The following is a 15,088-nucleotide window of genomic DNA, read 5'->3' on the forward strand; positions in this document are numbered from 1 at the left end:
TGTGCCAGCACCAAGAAAACATCTAGGGTGGTGGTTTTTAACCTAGAGTCCAGGGAAAGACCACAGGGGCCCTGGAACACCCAGAAATTGTGTCCCCAAGTCTTGATGCATGTGTGTCAAATTGTTGCCTCCAACCCTGCCTCCTTCCACCTGGGGCTGAGACCATCTGCCTCCGCAAGGCCCATGGCTGACCCAGCTCTCCAGGCTGGAGCCCGCTCTAGACTGGGGTTTCTCAGAAAGTGCAGTCCTTGGGACTTCAGCGTGAGAATCATTCTTAAAACACCCAGGACCCTGTGGCTTGTTCCAATAAGTGGAATCAGAAAGTCTAGATGGAGGCCCGAGAACCTGCCATTTCACCACCTGCCCAGGTAGTTCCGAGGTGACCCATTGCTCCCGCCACGGAGCCAGCTGTCTGTTCAGGCTCTGCTGTGCTGTGCTGTGCTGGACTTGGGGTAAAACTACAGCTGTCTTCTTAGGCCCCAGGGACAGGGCAGCTGGAGTGCCCAAGACCACTCCTGTTCCAAGTCTTCCTTTAGGTAAAACTGCTTCCTCATGAACAACAGTCTCCCCTGGGGCTGGTCTCTGCCTTTCCTCCCGCTACTGCCACGCCTGCAGCCTCAGGGGCAGCTCCTTGGTGACTGTCTTGGCCAGCTGCCAGCTTCCCCCAGGCTCTGGCCCCCGGGTAGGGCGAGGCTTTGGCTCTATGTCCTGCACCTAGTCAGGTGGCATCTGCTCAGGATGAATGACTGGGAGGGGAACATGGAGCACAGGTACATTCCCGGGGAACCATCTTCTGTGGTTCCAGCCCCTCCTGGTCCCCTATTCAAGAATTGTAGAGCAGCTCCGAAGGCTACACCATATCCCAGACATGAGGCTTAGAAGTGGGCTGGGCATCTCTTGGAGCTGGTCTGCTACCACTGGCCACCAGGTGGCACTAACTGACAAGGAACGGTTCTGGGAGGCCCAGGAAGAGAAAGCCTTTGTTGATTTTACTTCTTGATATTCTATAATCACCAGGATTACAATCTAAGCAAAAAAGCAAAACAAATAAACACAGCCCCCCCTTACTGAATCTTTGGTCTTTGTCTGAAAAATCATGAGAAAACAAGATGCCTTGGATATATGCCCCAAGGCTTACTTGTCAGGATCAGAAGGGCCACCGGGACAGGTGGGAAGCTGGCCCTGGAGCCTGGGGGCTCTGCTGGCTCAGTAGGTGGGGTGGGGGCTGCTGAGAGGCAGGAGCCACTAAGCAATGGCTTCTGCCTCATTTTTCTGAGCCATGCTCAGTGGCAGGGATTCTCTGTGTGCGGCTGCTCTGGCTTTTGCAGGGTCCCTGGAAGCCTTGTGGTGGCTTGCTGCTGTCCTCATGCCCCAGAACTGGAAAGTGCGCTGAGAGTGCCTGGCAAGGGGCTAAGACCCGTCTTGAAAACACCAACAGGCTGCAGTAAAAAGCTAAGGTTGTTTAGAGTAACTGAGGACTGCTAGGAGCCATAGTTCCCTTCACTCACTATGTCTCCACCCCACACTCACCAGGCCTCCATCAATCACCAAGCTGAATATGGCCTCCATCCCCTCACACCAACATGGCCTCCATCCCCTCACACCAACATGGCCTCCATCCCCTCACACCCAACATGGCCTCCATCCCCTCACACCAACATGGCCTCCATCCCCTCACACCAACATGGCCTCCATCCCCTCACACCAACATGGCCTCCATCCCCTCACACCCAACATGGCCTCCATCCCCTCACACCAACATGGCCTCCATCCCCTCACACCCAACATGGCCTCCATCCCCTCACACCAACATGGCCTCCATCCCCTCACACCCAACATGGCCTCCATCCCCTCACACCAACATGGCCTCCATCCCCTCACACCAACATGGCCTCCATCCCCTCACACCAACATGGCCTCCATCCCCTCACACCCAACATGGCCTCCATCCCCTCACACCAACATGGCCTCCATCCCCTCACACCCAACATGGCCTCCATCCCCTCACACCCAACATGGCCTCCATCCCCTCACACCAACATGGCCTCCATCCCCTCACACCAACATGGCCTCCATCCCCTCACACCCAACATGGCCTCCATCCCCTCACACCAACATGGCCTCCATCCCCTCACACCCAACATGGCCTCCATCCCCTCACACCAACATGGCCTCCATCCCCTCACACCAACATGGCTCTCACCAATCACAATATGGCCTCATCTCCTTGCACTCACATGGCCTCTGCCCTTCACTCAACACAGCCTCTTCCACTTCCTACTGGATTAGCTCTGCTAGTCTAAGCTGGTACCGTCTTTCACTTTAGCACAACCCCTCCTGTTTGCTTGGCCTGTCCCTTCCTTCCTGCTGTTCCACATAAACCTGCCTGGGGGACCTTGGCTTCCTGCCTGCCTCCAAATTCCATCCCTCCACCAAAGCCAGAGAGAAGCCTCCTTCCTCAGTGACGCGCCACCCTTTCCATGCTCCTGTTCTGAATTTCCAGGCAAGCAAAGGCAGAACCTTGCTTTGTCCTCAGTGCCTCTGCTTGGGACTCCTCAGCAAGTGCTGCTCTTGGCGGGTTTGGGGGGCCTGTTTGGCTCTGGGCTCCTGAGGCCAGCGCCTGGGCCTCCTCCTGCTTGGCCTCCTCCCCAGGCCCAGTGCAAGGCTGAGCTTCGAGTAGGAGCTCTAGCAGCTGGCTCATGGCCCCTTTTTGGCTGGAGGAGGCCCTAAGGGATATCCAGCTGGCCTTTAGGTGCCCACCCTAGGTGCAGAGCTGGGCATGAGCTCAGTGCTCAGTGGGCAAGTGCCCCGCCTCTACAAGGGCAGCTGCTCTCTGCTTTGGATGGTTTCCTCTCAAGGTGCAGTGTCCTTGCAGTCTGCTGTCACCCCTAGCCAGGAAGGAGGACACAGTGGTCAGAGAGCTCAGGTGGCTTTTGCAAAGCCCAGCTGGAGCTGGACTGCCCCAGGTCTGTGCTTCCTGTGTTCATATTCCAGCCTCTGTCAAATGACAGTCCCCTCTTGGAAGTCCTGTCCTTGGGTTTCTTCCCCTCGCCCTCACTGCAGTCTGAGCCCACTGAGCCTGGGCAGAGGTCAGGTGCATGTTCTGGCCTACCTGGTCTCTGTTCTCTTTGCCCATGTGCCCTTGGCCATGGCTCCCAGGCAGAAAGGCTGGATTTGGTTTAGAGTGTCAGGGGTGGGGGGGGCATCCCCTGCTGAGCACATGTGTGTTCCCATGGTCACGTTCCGTGGGAGGTGAGGGTGCCATGTGCACATCTGAGTGCACAGATGAGTATAGGTACAGTGGGTGCATTGGGATTGCAGGCCCCAGGGCTGGGCTGGCTCCCCTGTCAACCTTCCCTGCCTGGCTTTCCCCATGTTGCTGAGGACACCTCCCACAGAGGCCTCAGGAGCCCAGAATGACACAGGGGGCCTCCAGGGAAGCAGTTGGAATAGAGCCCAGGCCAGGGTGGACGATGGATGGGGCCACCAAATGATGTCTGGGTGGTGGAGGCTGGCAAAAGGTGCAGGCCTGGCCTGGCCAGCCAGGCCTCTCCAAGAGAACCCTCCGGGAGGGGACAGCTGGGCACCATCTCTACTAAGGGAAGGGCTGTGAACACAGCTTGAAAGTCACGCCCTGTCCCTCACTCTGGCAGGTTCAACCTCACTGACTGCTAGCTGGGAGGTGGCTGGCACATCTTGCTCCACTGGGCTGCCAGGAAACAGGGCAGGGCAGAAAGCCACACATGGATGTGCCTCGTGGGAACTGCCTCCATCTGCTCCCTGTGTGTGCTCAGAGAGCTGAGGGGGGAGGTTTGGGCCACTATGGGTCAGAAGCTCTGAGCAGGTTCCTACCAAGCTGGCAGGACAGGGGTCCAGATCAGCCCTCTGGACTCACAGAGGACTCACAGTCCTCTCCCTGGTTGATGTGGAAGGAGGGGCTCCCCCTGCCCAGTGTTTTGTGCACATTAGGGGAGTCTCCTGGGCACAAAGCTGGGGCTCTCTTGCACCAGCTGCACGGAACACACCCCAGAATTTCCAGGACGGGATACACCAACCTTAGGATCACGTCATTTGGGCTCTATAAACTCCAATCCTCGGACAAGTCTCAGGCCTTGGACTGAGATGCACGACACACTGTCAGCCATAAAGGTGACCCTACAGTGTGATGCAGGCTGTGATTAGCCCTCCTCAGCATGCGTGATTCACTGCAGAAGTGTGCTGAGCAAAAGACTGCGTTGCCCAGATCCCTTTGCAGCTAGGGAGGGGTGACTATATGACAAAATTTCGCCCAGTGACATATGAATGGAAATGTGTGCAATTTATAGGCCCAATTCTTAAAGGGAGGAAGCTTATCCTCCACTTTTCCTTTTCCCCTTTTCACTGATAAGAATGCAGTTGTGATGGCAGGAGTCTGAGCAGCCATCTTGAGTCAGTAAAAACGGACAACACCCTAAGGATGACAGAGTAACCAGCCGGAAGGAGTGTCAGTGGCTGATCTCTGACTCTGGGGGCTTACATGTCAACTCTGCACTGCAAAACATGTGAAAGAGAAATAGGCTTCTATTTGCTTTAAACCACAGTTACTTTGGTCTGGGTCATATTCTAAGTTTTACAGAAGAGAACTTTGGGGGCACCTTGGGAAATCTAGCAGACATCTTACTATTTTCTGTTTTTATCTGGAGGAGACATCCCTCAGATCAGTTTGCAGGGAGGCCCCCTTCTGTCCAAGGCCACAGCTGCGAGGATCCAGATGGGGTTCTCAGATTAATCTGGCTCAGAAAGCAGTATCTGTGAGAGCCAGGAGCCCCCATCTCACTGCAGGTGAGGCGAAGGCTGCTGTGGATCGGAGCCCCTTTACCACCGATAAGCACAGCCTTTTGATGAAACCACTGGCAACTCTGCTGTCGGGCAGAGAAATTTGGAAACAGGCAGAAATCAAACTGTGAAGTCTTTGAAGGAATGTGATTTATGTGAGAATGAGATGAACTAATGTGTTTGGCTCCTGCATTGGGTAGCACAGCTGATTCTGGAACGAGATCTGATGGCTTCTTGGCTCTCAGCACACTTGCTCTCCGTGAGCATGGCTAGCTGGGCCCATGTGTGTTCCAAGCCTGGTGGCTTCTTGAGCCATGTTTCCAGGGCTGTGGTTCCCAGGCAGAGGCTCTGAACCCAGAGCCCTGCACAAGCATGCATACTTTGAGGGGTGCTGCTGTTCTGTCTCTCCAACCCAGACACCAGGGAGTCAAGGAGTATTAGAGCTGTGGCGAGTTTGCTGTAGTTTTTATCTAACTTCCTTGAAGCATGGCTGATTTTTTTTTTTCTTGGTTGTCCTGGGGTTTGAATTCAGGGCTTCTTGCTTACAAAGCAGGTGGTATATTGCTTGAGCCACATCTCCAGTCTATTTTGCTGTGGTTATTTTGGAGATGGGGTCTCTAGAACTCTTTGGCTGGGCTGGCCTTGAACCATGATCTTCCTGATCTTAGCCTCTCAAGTAGCTAGGATTACAGGTGGGAGCCACTGGTGCATGGCTGATTTTTGAGCATGCATTCACAGTCCCCTCCAGGTCAGCACCAGAGGCCAACTCATGTCTGCTTTTCACCTCCCAGAGTTCATGGAGCCTAGTTCCTTCTACTCAGTTCAGAGGCCTCCCTCCTGTCTGATGGATGGGCAGCTCCTACACAGCAAAGGTGCCAAGGAACAGGGTGAGGGTGTGGCTTGAAGAGGAGGCTTTTGGAGATGTTAGGAGTGCCCAGGCCAGAGGCCCTGGCCATGGGGACTGCCTTGAAAGGTAAGGCTTTCCCATGGGAGCATCTCCTGGGCTAGTCTGTGGCACCTCAGCAGGGATCAGTCAGCTGCTCCTAGGAGGCTATATGCTTGGGGTCTGTCACCTGCAAGGCCCCTAATTTGTTGCTGGGATATGACAGGAGGGATTCCGCCCAGGCCCAGAGAGGCCAGGAAGAAAAGCTGTCCTCCTAACTAGACACACTTTCTGGGCACGGCTCTACCTCAAGCAGGGGACACTGAGGATTTAGACTCTGGGCACCCTTTTGGGACAAGAATCCTCCCGAGGGCTCTTATTTTAGAAGTACCAGGAAGAGGGCTCCAGGTCTCCCCTGTGGATGGCTCTATCCCATAGGCAGCTTCTCCAGGGTGACCCTGAGGTACCTGGAGTGACTCCCTTCCAGAAGTGGCATAAGATAACATCTTTTATCCCTTGGACCCTGGACACAAAGACTGGGGAGCCAAGCTGGAAGCTTCTGGTCTTGAAGTGGATACAGGACTCTCTCTTTGCAGATGGGTAGTAGAGAAAGTGGATAATCGACCTGAGGTCACACAGTGAGGCATCCACAGAGCCACAAGTGTCCCCCGACCTGGCTCAGGCTCTCTCTACTGCCCTGGCCAGGTGGCATCAGAACACACTGTGGTCAGAGCCCAGCTGAGTCTGCCCAGGAGAGAGGTGAACAGGACAGGGACAGGGCAGAGCCCACTGACCTGTGTTGTGGGCACCCATTGATGTCTCCCGAGTACTGGCCCCCCTGGGGCTGTGCTCTTTTGCTCAGGGCTCAATCTAGCCAGTTTCTGCTCATCCCATAGGTCTTTCAGAGGCCGGCTCTGTGCCCAGCACCCTGCAGGAGCAGCCACAGCACTTCTCAAACTTCTGGAAGTTCTGCAGATTTTGGGAGAGGCTCAGGCAGCCCCTCTGGTTAATCATGGGGGAATGATTTCTGTTCAGTGTCTCCCCAGGGTCTGCAGGAGGCCTCAAGGTGTGATGCCCCAGCTGGGCCTAGGAACTGGGGACAGGGAGGCCGAGGCCTGGATGCTGAGATGGTCAAGCAGAGGAATATGGAAGTGTGTTGGGCAGAGGTCAGATAGGTGACAGCTCGCTCTGGGAGAGGAACCAGGAAAGGCGCTGTGGTTGCAGGAGGGGCCCTGGACCATGGCACCAAGGTCAGGCTGGCCCAGGCTCAGAAGGAATGGGTGAGGAAAAACGCCACCTTGAGGTCCAGGCCCTAGGTGGGCTGGGCCATTGCCTCTCAGGCTCCCCTTCCCCTTCCCACACAGAACTCTTTGTATCCCCTGACTATCCTCCCCAACCTCAAGTCTGGGCAGGGGCAAACCTTGAGTTGGAGCACATTCCCAAGGTGCTCCAATTAGCCGATTACTGCAGGTACCTCCTGGCCTTGGCTTGCAACCCCCAGGAAAGGACATTTTAGTGGCTTGTCTGTTGTGGTGCCCAACAGCTGTGTCTTCTCTCCAGCCAGCTGAAGGGTGGTCATGGCCCTGAGTGGCCCACTGACCCCCTCACTCAGGGCCTGATGGTGACAGGTCTTTCCTCTGAGCCTGGACCATCAACATCCTTGTATTCTGTGGGCTCCTCCCTGTCCAGCACTGGCTGCCCCCAGACCTCTTCTCAGGTCTGGTGGAGCTGAGCCCTGCTGTCCGGGGCAGGAGAGGCCACTGGGAGCCCCATGGTGGCCAGGAGCTGTGGCCCATGAAAATAAGTCCTCACTGCGCCCTGACTTCCTGGCCTCTCTCAGCTTAGTTCTGCAGCCAGTGGCTTGCACCTGACTGATGCTTCACAAGCTTCACTTCACTGACAAATGAGATCCAGCTCAATTCATCAATGGCGGCTGCCCAGTCTGGGAGCCATGACAGCCCCAAGGCCAGCAGGTGGCTGCTGAGTCCAGAGCCAGCACAGGTGGCCTGCTGAGGGCAGAAGGCAGGAGCAGGGCCAGCTAAGCCAGCCCCTCCTCTGTGCCACAGCCTGTTCCTCCTCCCCTGCCTGGCCATCTGTGGCTGGGAAACACAGTCCTGGGGCCACTCTGTCTCCATTGAGCTGATGTTGCTTTGTGTCTTGAGCCTCATTTTCCCCATCTGTCACATGGGCTGCCATTTGTGCTTTGATTGTTATGGAGGACTGAGGGAAATGAGGGATGGGAGTGTGTTATGATAGCTAAATTCACAGTGTCTGAACGAAATGGGGCTCCACAACTGGGATCCCCAAGGCCCACAGCAGTGGCTACTCACACATGGGCTTCAGCTGCCCGATGAGCTCCTCCTTTGTCCATTTTGCCCATTCCTTCTTGTCTGTGTTGATGGAGCAGAGGATGGGGCCGCATGGCTTGCCGCAGTCCTCGATGGCGGGCACGTTCAGGTAGTGGACCAGTACAATGTCTGGATTCTGTGGAGAGAGCAAGGTTGGGCAGTATGAGGGCCAGAGGATGGCCAAAGTCACGGGCGCCCCAGCTCCCCTGTGGGGCAGGCCGAGACTGTCCCCACACGCACCAGGCTCACCCAGCTTCGGTGCTCCTGACACTAGGAACCAGGTGACTGTGCGTGGGACTGTACTGTAACTGTGAGATGTTAACAGCTCCATCCACTGCATGCCATTAACTACTCCCCTCTCCGCTGGGACAGCTGGCAGATTCTCAGGCATTGCCCAGTGTCCCCTGGAGGCGTAATCACCCCCAGTTGAGCCACTGACATACTTAATGGGTGACGGGTATGTCACCAAGCCTCCATCCATGAGGCAGAACCATACCTCCTGCCCAGCATTTCAGACTCCACACCCACAGCTGCCCCAAGTCCCTCCATCAGCTTTGTGCTTTGAAGGCACATACTTGCCACAACTCTGATGTCCCTGATACAGGCACCATCTCGCCTCCTTCTTCCCAAGGGAAAAGGAGTTCCTGGGGCTTATGGCCCCTGCTTGTCTGGGTCCAAGCCTCTGCCTGCAGCCTGGAGCCCCCTCCCTGCACAGGTGACCCTCCACACCACACTTTGCACGGTGCCTCACCCAGGAGACAGCTGTTGCCCAAATCTTGGAAGCGAAGCCCCACGGGGCTCAATCATAGGAAGAAATCTCAGAAGATACCATCTGTGTCCAGGTGGTTCTATTTAAACGGGTTGGCCTCTTCCCATCAGATTCAATCTACAATGCTTTCTGCCCACCCCCCAGCACTGGTAGTGAAAAGCCAAGGGGCCTCTGGGGGGTACAATAAGCAGGGAGTCATTGGGGGTCTTCCCAGAACCCTCTAGAAGACAAGGTTATTTATTTGGTCACACCAGGCTCACCAAGTTTGTAAAAAGCAATCCACATCATAGACGCACCTGGATAAACCTAGAAACACCTGCTTAGCCCTTTCATCCCAACCAGAAGGTATTTTCTGAACCATTTTTTCTCTTGCCTCTTTCTAAGCAAACAGATGACAATACATAGAGGGACGGCAGGGATCCAGGTGGAAGGCCCTCCTGTGTTTTGCCTCCAAACCTCTCTTTTCTGCTTCTCCTGACCACCAGTCCTGGGATGGTGGACCCAGGCACTGGGAGAGAGGGGGGTGGGGAGAGAAGCTGGGTCCCCAGCTAGTTTTTGGGATGTGGTCAGAACAAGAGTAATAAATGAATATATGAATCGATCCACTCATAAATAAATAAAGACTCAAGACTGCACCATGACCAGTGGGAAAGGGTAGACTGGCATAATTTTAAAAGATTTCCAATAAGCGTTGAAACATGTTTTTTTTTTTTTTTTTTCTCTTGCCAACGCTCAGTTAACCAGGAAATTAAATCAACATGAACAGGAGTCTTCTTAATGGCAGCTTTTCTGGATTGCGGTAATCAGGCTCCTTAATAATAATGATAATCCCTGACATCAGTGTGGCACTTTATTCTTTTCAGAGCACTTTTCAGCCATTATCTCATTTGATGCCTTTGCCAGCCAGGGAGGTGGGCTGGGTGGGACAGGGCAGGGCACCCTCTGTCTGGAGACCCAAGCTCCTTTGCGAAATTGTGGCTTGCCCAGAGCTATGTGCCTGGTGAGGGTGGACCTGGGCTGGAAGCCAGGGCTCCTATTCCAAATTCAGGTTCTGCCAAGACATCTGGTGGTCTCTTTTCTCTTGGCCTGAATGCTTTCTCACCTTCCATCTCACTTTATCCTTGCAATATGCCCAAGAGGGGGGTAACACAGAGGAGGTGGGATGAGTCACCTAAGTCCTAGCTCTGTGCTGCATCCTCCCTGGGGCTGGGGCCTGGGCTGATGGTTCCTGCCTGAGCCTGGACCAGGCCAAGGGGGAGTGCTGGCTGCTGAGCAACCAGTGAGAATCAAAAGGCTGCAGGGGCCAGCAGGCTACCTGGGGCTTCCTCTGATCCGGTCCCTGGAGCAGGAGGCAGGCCCTGCAGGAGGGAGCCAGCAAGTCAGACACCTGGGAGATGAAAGGCTGTGGTCTTCTACCCCATAGTCCCACTGAGTACAGCCTAGGTACCTGGGAGGGGCTGTGGAAGGCTAATGGGTAGTGCAGGCCAGGTCTTGAATGAACCTGAACCCCACAACCTGGCGTTCCTGCATTCAGGAATCCAGAAGTTTCCTATTTCTGGAAGCTCTGAGGTCTGCCTGCCAGGCCCAGCTGCCATCTGCATAACCAGCCTCTACCTATTCTTTGAGGACAGGATCTGGATCCCCTCTTCCTCCAGGAAGCCTTCCCTGACTTATTCTCTCCCACTTCCTCCTCCTTCTGCAGGGTGGGTAGTTTGATGATGGGGCATCTTCATGGTTTGTGCCTCATCTCCTCACCCTCAGGGATGAGGCCCTGGAACATTACAGCATCCAGCAATAATGGGCTCACTTCAGGTTTGTGTACGTGAAACAGGCTGCATCATGACTTTGCTTCTGTTTCTCAGACTGCTGTCCTGACCTTGGGGTCTGTGAAGGGCAGGGGAGTGTTTGTGACTACGGCTGTCCCTAAGGAAGCTGAGAGGCAAGGTGGCGGTTAACCTTCTCTGGGTCTCCAGCCTCTTTGAAGATCTGATGAAGGTGGCGAGTGTTCCACCTCTATCCTGAGAAACACTCAAAGTACATCGGTGCTCATTTCAGGGCCTCACAGATTCAGTGGTTGGTGATCCCCACATCGGACACTCCCAATTTGAGGATTCTAGATCTGCCCGTTTTGTGCCCGACATGGGGTCCCTTCCTGGCCTGCCTTTCCCAGTCAGTTACTTTGACCCAATCAGCTGGAAGTCCTGACCCCTGATGGCCAAGGAGCCTGGTTTTGGGATTGGGAGAGACAGACAGAAGCAGGCAGCTTGTGGTCCTGATTTCCATCCTTCACCAAGATCCCACCCTGGGGAGCCCCGCTGGAATGTGGAGTATCAACCTGCCAGCTTGGGGCAGCTTGAAAAACACAGTGATTGAGATATTTTTGGAAATTTGGGGCATACATTGCTTCTTGGCAACGTTGTGATTTTATTCATTAGTTGTACATTTTATGGGTGTTCTTGGCAGAAAAATATATTCACTTTGGAGTCCTAATGCATCAAGTTTGTGGAGTGCGCATTACAATGTCAGTGCCTCCGGGCTGCCCGGGCTGGGCTCAGGGGGCAGCTTGGCACTGTGTTATGGAAGATGCTAGCGGCCGCTTCCCCCAAAATGAGCATGACCTTTGAAGATGAACCCCCAAGTGTCCTGTAGTTCTGGTTGGTGTTAAAGACTGGGGAGCAGGGAGCCCCATCGGGGTCTGTGGTTGTGGTGGTGGGGGTGCTGGAAAAGCCAAGAGCAAGTCAGAGTCTCAGAGAGGTTCCTGAGTCTTGTGGAAAGAGCCACCGGCTAGGAGGTCCCCCTCTCTGCCTCTGGGTGATTCACACTCATCTAGAAACAGAAACAGGGCTCAGCCATTCCTACCGGGGTGTGGGGAGCTGTGTCAGGGCCTTTGAAAGGCTCAAAGTGCCATATGGATGGCTGGAAGCCCTGCTGTCCTCACCACCAGTCACCAAACCCAACCAAATCAAACCAAAGCCCTGAGGTGTTTTCTGAGAGTGACTGGAGCTCAGCCACCAGCAGGCAATTCGCCAGCTGACACCTCCTGTCCTGGTTCTCACTGTGTGCATGGGCTCCTTGCTCCTTGGGCACTGAGTTGGCTTGCTCTCTCTCTCTCTCCTGCTTCCTTCTCTCCTTCTCCCCTTGGTGACTTCATCTACCATCCTGGCCTCATGCCTCCAGATCTGCCAGCTCTGAGGACTCCCAGCTCTCCCTCCAGCTGCCTCTCTGCTCTCTTCTGGCTGCCTGTGGACAGCTCCTCTCGGAATTTCAAAAATGCTCCCAGCTTCGTGTGGCTGAGCACAACTCCGCGCTAGAGTTCTTGCACACCTGGACCATCCCAGGCTGAACAAAACAAGAGTGGTACCACACCTTGCCCCTCCCCGCCCCCATCCCCAGCTGAAACCTGCACTCATTCTTTCGTTCCCTCCCTTCCTGCTCTTCCCTCCCCCACCTTTTCAATCCACCACCAAGTGCTGTCAGCTCTCACTCCTGAGCCAGCCAGACCCACCCACTTGTTCTCCATGCCCGTGACACTGAGTCCAAGCCTCCACGTAGTGTGGAAGTGGGAAGGAAGCCCTTTTCCCTGCTTCTCCTTGCTTCCTCTCCTCTCTATCCTAGCCCACTCTTTTAACGTAGCAGGTGCCATCCCAAAATTCTGCGATGGCTCCTTGACCCTGAGAAGAAATGCATGCTGCTGCCGAGGTTACAGTGTGACACCTGTTTCTCTCCAGCCATCCCTTGCTGTGTTTTGCTCTATAGTTCCCCAAATCCGCTTGGGCAGTTGTCTCTTGCTCTGTCTCACAGCATATCTCAGTGTCACCTCCTTGTGGCAATCTTATGTAATGATCCCATCGATCACAGTGTCCGCCCACCTGGCTCCGCCCAGCTGGCTTTGAAGCCTCTGTGTCCTTCATCTGCCTATCTCCCCAGCAGTACTCAGGTTTGCCCTATTTCCTCAAGTACAAGCATGAGTTCTGGATGCCAGGACTCCACCTTGGTCACAGCTGGCAACCTGGGTCCAGAGTGGGCTGGCACATGGCAACCGCTGTTCTGAATTGAGAGGGCTGGGGTGCTGCTGAGCTGAGCTGCCCCCAGGGCACTGGCATGACTGGGGGAGCTGGTGCAGGTTCACCTGGTGACCCAGCCTCTTGGGACCAATCCTGAGAACCTGGGTGTGTCTTCCAGAGAGACAGACAGAAATTCTAGAGGGGAGGAGGAGTGGGACGGCCATCCCAGTGTGGGCTGGCAGAGATGCTCACCCCTCGGAGGGGAGGGGTAGTGCTGGGGGCTGGGAATCCCCCAGCCCTTGCAAGCTGGGCTTGTCCCTCACCTAGCTGTGGCTCACCTAGTGGTTTTTGTTTTGTTTTGTCTGAAAATGGGAGGTTTGGAATAGCTGACCTCTTCAGTTCCATACTGCCAGGACTGCACCAGGTCAAGACTCTTAGGACAGAGGTGGCAGAAGGGTTGCTCCCGGGAGCCTGAGTAATCAGCCTCTCAGACGCCTTTTCCAAATGGCTCCTTTTACCCAACCCACAGAGACAAAGGGAGTAGAAGAACAAGCCGAGGGCCTTCACTTCCAAAGGCACAGGAGAGATTAAGACTGTTCTACAGAAGAAGCATGCCCAGGGCGCTTTGGAGCAGGACTTGTCAGAGCCTTGACTTCACCATGTATGGGTGTATTGCAGTGGGCAGGCTTTTTACAAGCCTATTTTTTCATGAACCTGAGCACCTCTTGGGACCCTGATGTCCTCTGAAACACAGTTTGGGAACCCCTGAGACAGTTTAAAGTCAAAGGAAACAGGGGGGCTCTCATCTGTTTCCTTGGGCTTCAGCTGCCCAAGGATCGTCCCTTGCCCTGTGAGCCCCAAGCCTGGCTGGCCTGAGGCTCTGCACAGCCACTCCCTCATCTAGTGCAGAGGCTGCTTTCAGTAGGTAACCCCTGTCCCTATTACTGCAATGTCCTCAGACTCTCCTCCTCCCTATGGTCTCTCTGCTCTACTCTGTGCCCAACACCATCCTCCCTTCTGAGGTTTGGACTTCCATTTGGAAATGCAATAGGGTGGGGGAATTGGGGGAAAGAAACTGCTTTGAATCAGTCCCCAGCTCCAGCAGTGACCATGGCCAAGGCAGGCAGCCTGGGGCAGCCAGAAGTGCCAACAGTGGCTCCTGTGTCTTGGATTAATGTGCAGCAGGTCCTGGTGCAAAACAGCAGATTTATACAAGATTTATAGACCCTCCTGTGGGGGTGAGCCCAGGAGAGAGGCAGGGTGGGTGGAGTTGGGCAGGTTTTCTCTGAGCCATCCTTGCCAGCCTGGGGGCCACCAGCGCTGCTAGCAAAGCCTCCAGCCAGGGAGAGCAGACTTGGCTCTGATGGCAGAACCCAGGCCTGGAGGGCTGGACCTCAGGCCAGGATGAAAGAGCAAAGGAGGAGGATGGTAAAGAGCGAGTGAGAGAAAATGAGAGAGAGAGAGAGAGAGAGAATGAGAGACAGAGAGAGAAAGAGGAGAGAGGACAGTGAGAGAGAGAGAAGGAGGAGGGAGAGAGGGAGAGAAGACAGAGAGAGGAGAGAGAGAGAGAGAGAAAGGGAGGGGGAGAGAAAAAAGAAGAGGAAAGGAAGGAAAGAGGGGGGAGAGAGAAGGAGAGAAGAAGGAATGGGGGGTTCAGCAGAGATGTACCTGGGGCAGGGTGGGTGGATGAGGGTGTCACAGAGACTCAAGGGTCTGCCAGGCTCTCCCAGTGCTCTGAGCACTCTGATGCACCTGGAGGAGTTCCTGGGGTTCCAGCGGCCTTTGGCTTCTGAGAGGGAAAGGAAGGGTACAGGGCAGAGCTGGAAACGCAGCTCCACCTCCACTATGGGCAGGCAGCTGTCTTGCCAACCCTAACTAACACCTGCTCTTGAGGACCAGGAAACCGGGTCAACAGGATTTTACCTTGTTGGGGGGGGGTGGGGAAGTGAGGGAGGTAAAGGGCTCAGTCAGCACTACATTTAAGGTCTGAGAAATGGGTGCTCAGTAATCTGCTGTGGGTTTGAGGTGGAGGTGGGGGAGGCACTCCAGTTTGTGGGGGAAGCTGAGCCCTGCAGCTCCTGCATCCTAAGCCCACACCAGGGTCTGTATAACAGTGAGCTCTCCACTGGAGACCAACCAAGGGGAACTGAGTCACCCAGAGCAAGAGCCCTGGGGCTCATGTCGTCCTCTTGGCCACTCCCAGGGGTGGCTGCAGGGTGGCTGGATGCCAGGTGGGGTCCTACCACCAGGCCCCAACTCCTCTGCCTCT

General features: G+C 55.0%; 1 protein-coding gene across 17 annotated transcripts in view; it reads right to left on the minus strand.

Moving 5' to 3' along the window:
- The window catches only part of Camta1 (calmodulin binding transcription activator 1), an 826,483-nt gene that overhangs the window by 98,866 nt on the left and 712,529 nt on the right, over positions 1–15,088 (minus strand). For all 17 annotated transcript variants that reach the window (XM_074081464.1, XM_074081453.1, XM_074081463.1 and 14 more), the window contains one exon: positions 8,029–8,182. In XM_074081464.1, the coding sequence (XP_073937565.1) occupies positions 8,029–8,182 (154 nt within the window). The remainder of the gene's footprint in view (positions 1–8,028; positions 8,183–15,088) is intronic.

This window comes from Castor canadensis, chromosome 7, assembly GCF_047511655.1.
Source record: "Castor canadensis chromosome 7, mCasCan1.hap1v2, whole genome shotgun sequence".
NCBI lineage: Eukaryota > Metazoa > Chordata > Mammalia > Rodentia > Castoridae > Castor > Castor canadensis.